Raw genomic sequence first — 1,901 nt, forward strand, 5'->3', positions numbered from 1 at the left:
GTCATTATATTTGTCAGAACAGTCATTCTTGCTGATAGCTTCTTCTTAACACCTTCTTTCTAATAATATTTTTAAAGATTTTTTTTTTAAATCGGAAGTTATTCAAGTTATAAACGGATCAATCAGATGCCTCAGTAAAAGCATGTGGTGTCCGCTGCACCACAGCCTCTCCAGAGCCAAGCTCACTCAATTCCTTCAAAAACGTGACTCAGACCGACTCGGACCAATCACTGTCATCGGGTTTAGAATGGTACGGATCAGGGAGCCACAGTGACAGACTTAGCCTGATTTTGCAAGAGCCGGAGGTAAGGCATTTTCTATGGGTGACGTCAACACATCACTATGCCCATTGTTTTCCACGGTCTAGGATAAATTAAGTAATAATTGTCTATTTCTTCATGGAAATCTAGGGGATTTTGGCTTCATGGAGTCAGCAGGTACTTCCTATTTGGAACACGGGGGGAGGTCAAGCTGTACGGTGATTATACAGTCTGTGTTCCAAAAGAAAGATTTAAAGTCCAGTTACTATGATTGTACTTCAAGACAACATCTCCTCACGTTGCAGCATGGTAATGCACGGCCCCATTTTGCATTCAGAACACCATCAATAAAATGCACCACTGTTCTCTGTCCATAACACACACCTGCCCATACCATAACCCCACCGCCACTTCTGGCCACAATTGATAACCTGATCAACTCTATGCAAAGGAGATGTGTTGCACTGCATGATGATTACACCAGATAGGCACACCTTTGCAAAAACCATATTGTCTAATTAGCATGCTGAATTGGCCCACCTATGCAATAATCATGCTATCTAATCAGCTTTTTGATATGCCCCCCCTGAGCAATAATCATGCTATCTAATCAGACCCTTGAAATGGAACGCATCTGCAATAATCATGCTATCTAATCAGCATCTTGATTTGGCACACCTGTGCATCAATCATGCTATCTAATCAGCATTTTAATATGCACCCCCTGAGCAATAATCATGCTATCTAATCAGACCCTTGAAATGGAACGCATCTGCAATAATCATGCTATCTAATCAGCATCTTGATTTGGCACACCTGTGCAATAATCATGCTTTTTAATCAGCATTGTGAAATGACATATATGTGCAATAATCATGTTATCTAAACATTATCTTGAAATGGCACACCTGTGCATCAATCATCTATCTAATCAGCATCTTGGTTTGGCACACCTGTGAAATAATCATGCTTTTCAATCAGTATCTTAAAATAGCAAACATGTGCAATAATCATGCTATCTAATCACCATCTTGAAATGGCACACCTGTGCAATAATCATGCAATCTTATCAGCATCTTGAAATTGGTCAGTGAATCGGATCGTTCAGAATTAACCAATATTTACCACAAATCATATTGTCAACCACAAATTCTGATATAAACTATTAAAATGAATCATTACACCCTTAATTTTGATATATATCTCTTGGACTCCAGCAATCATTGGGATGCAAACGACAGAGCTCTCCAAATTTCAGCACTAGCTTTCTCTTCCAGACCCTATTTCTTGGATACAGCTTTCTTTTAATCCTTCAGGGCCCCGAGGCGGTAGCGGCAGCGCTGGCAGGTTGTAAGATTCTGAAAGAGATGGCACGCCTGGAATCTGAGGCAGAGTCTGCGCGCAGCATGAAGGAAGCCAAGTATGAGCAGTTTGCCCTTGGTGAGTGCTTTAACTGTCAGATGACACAAGGTGGAGATATGCTTCGAGCAAACACAGGTCAAGCACACCTCCACAGACCTCCAACCAACACGTCCTCGGAAACGGATGGTCGGATTGGCTAAAAGTGAAACAGGCATCTGGAAGTATGAAGCAGAACTGAGAGGACGATTGTGTGTTTTTATCGTACCAGATGTCTTTGGA

The 1,901-nt window shown here is 41.4% G+C and overlaps 1 protein-coding gene across 1 annotated transcript in view; it reads left to right on the forward strand.

The window, feature by feature from the left end:
* Positions 1-1,901, forward strand: part of trpm5 (transient receptor potential cation channel, subfamily M, member 5) — a 39,213-nt gene that overhangs the window by 28,555 nt on the left and 8,757 nt on the right. Inside the window, exon 14 of the mRNA XM_024296206.2 lies at positions 1,577-1,700. Within this exon, the coding sequence (XP_024151974.1) occupies positions 1,577-1,700 (124 nt within the window). The remainder of the gene's footprint in view (positions 1-1,576; positions 1,701-1,901) is intronic.

Source organism: Oryzias melastigma, linkage group LG3 (assembly GCF_002922805.2).
Source record: "Oryzias melastigma strain HK-1 linkage group LG3, ASM292280v2, whole genome shotgun sequence".
In the NCBI taxonomy this organism is placed as follows: domain Eukaryota; kingdom Metazoa; phylum Chordata; class Actinopteri; order Beloniformes; family Adrianichthyidae; genus Oryzias; species Oryzias melastigma.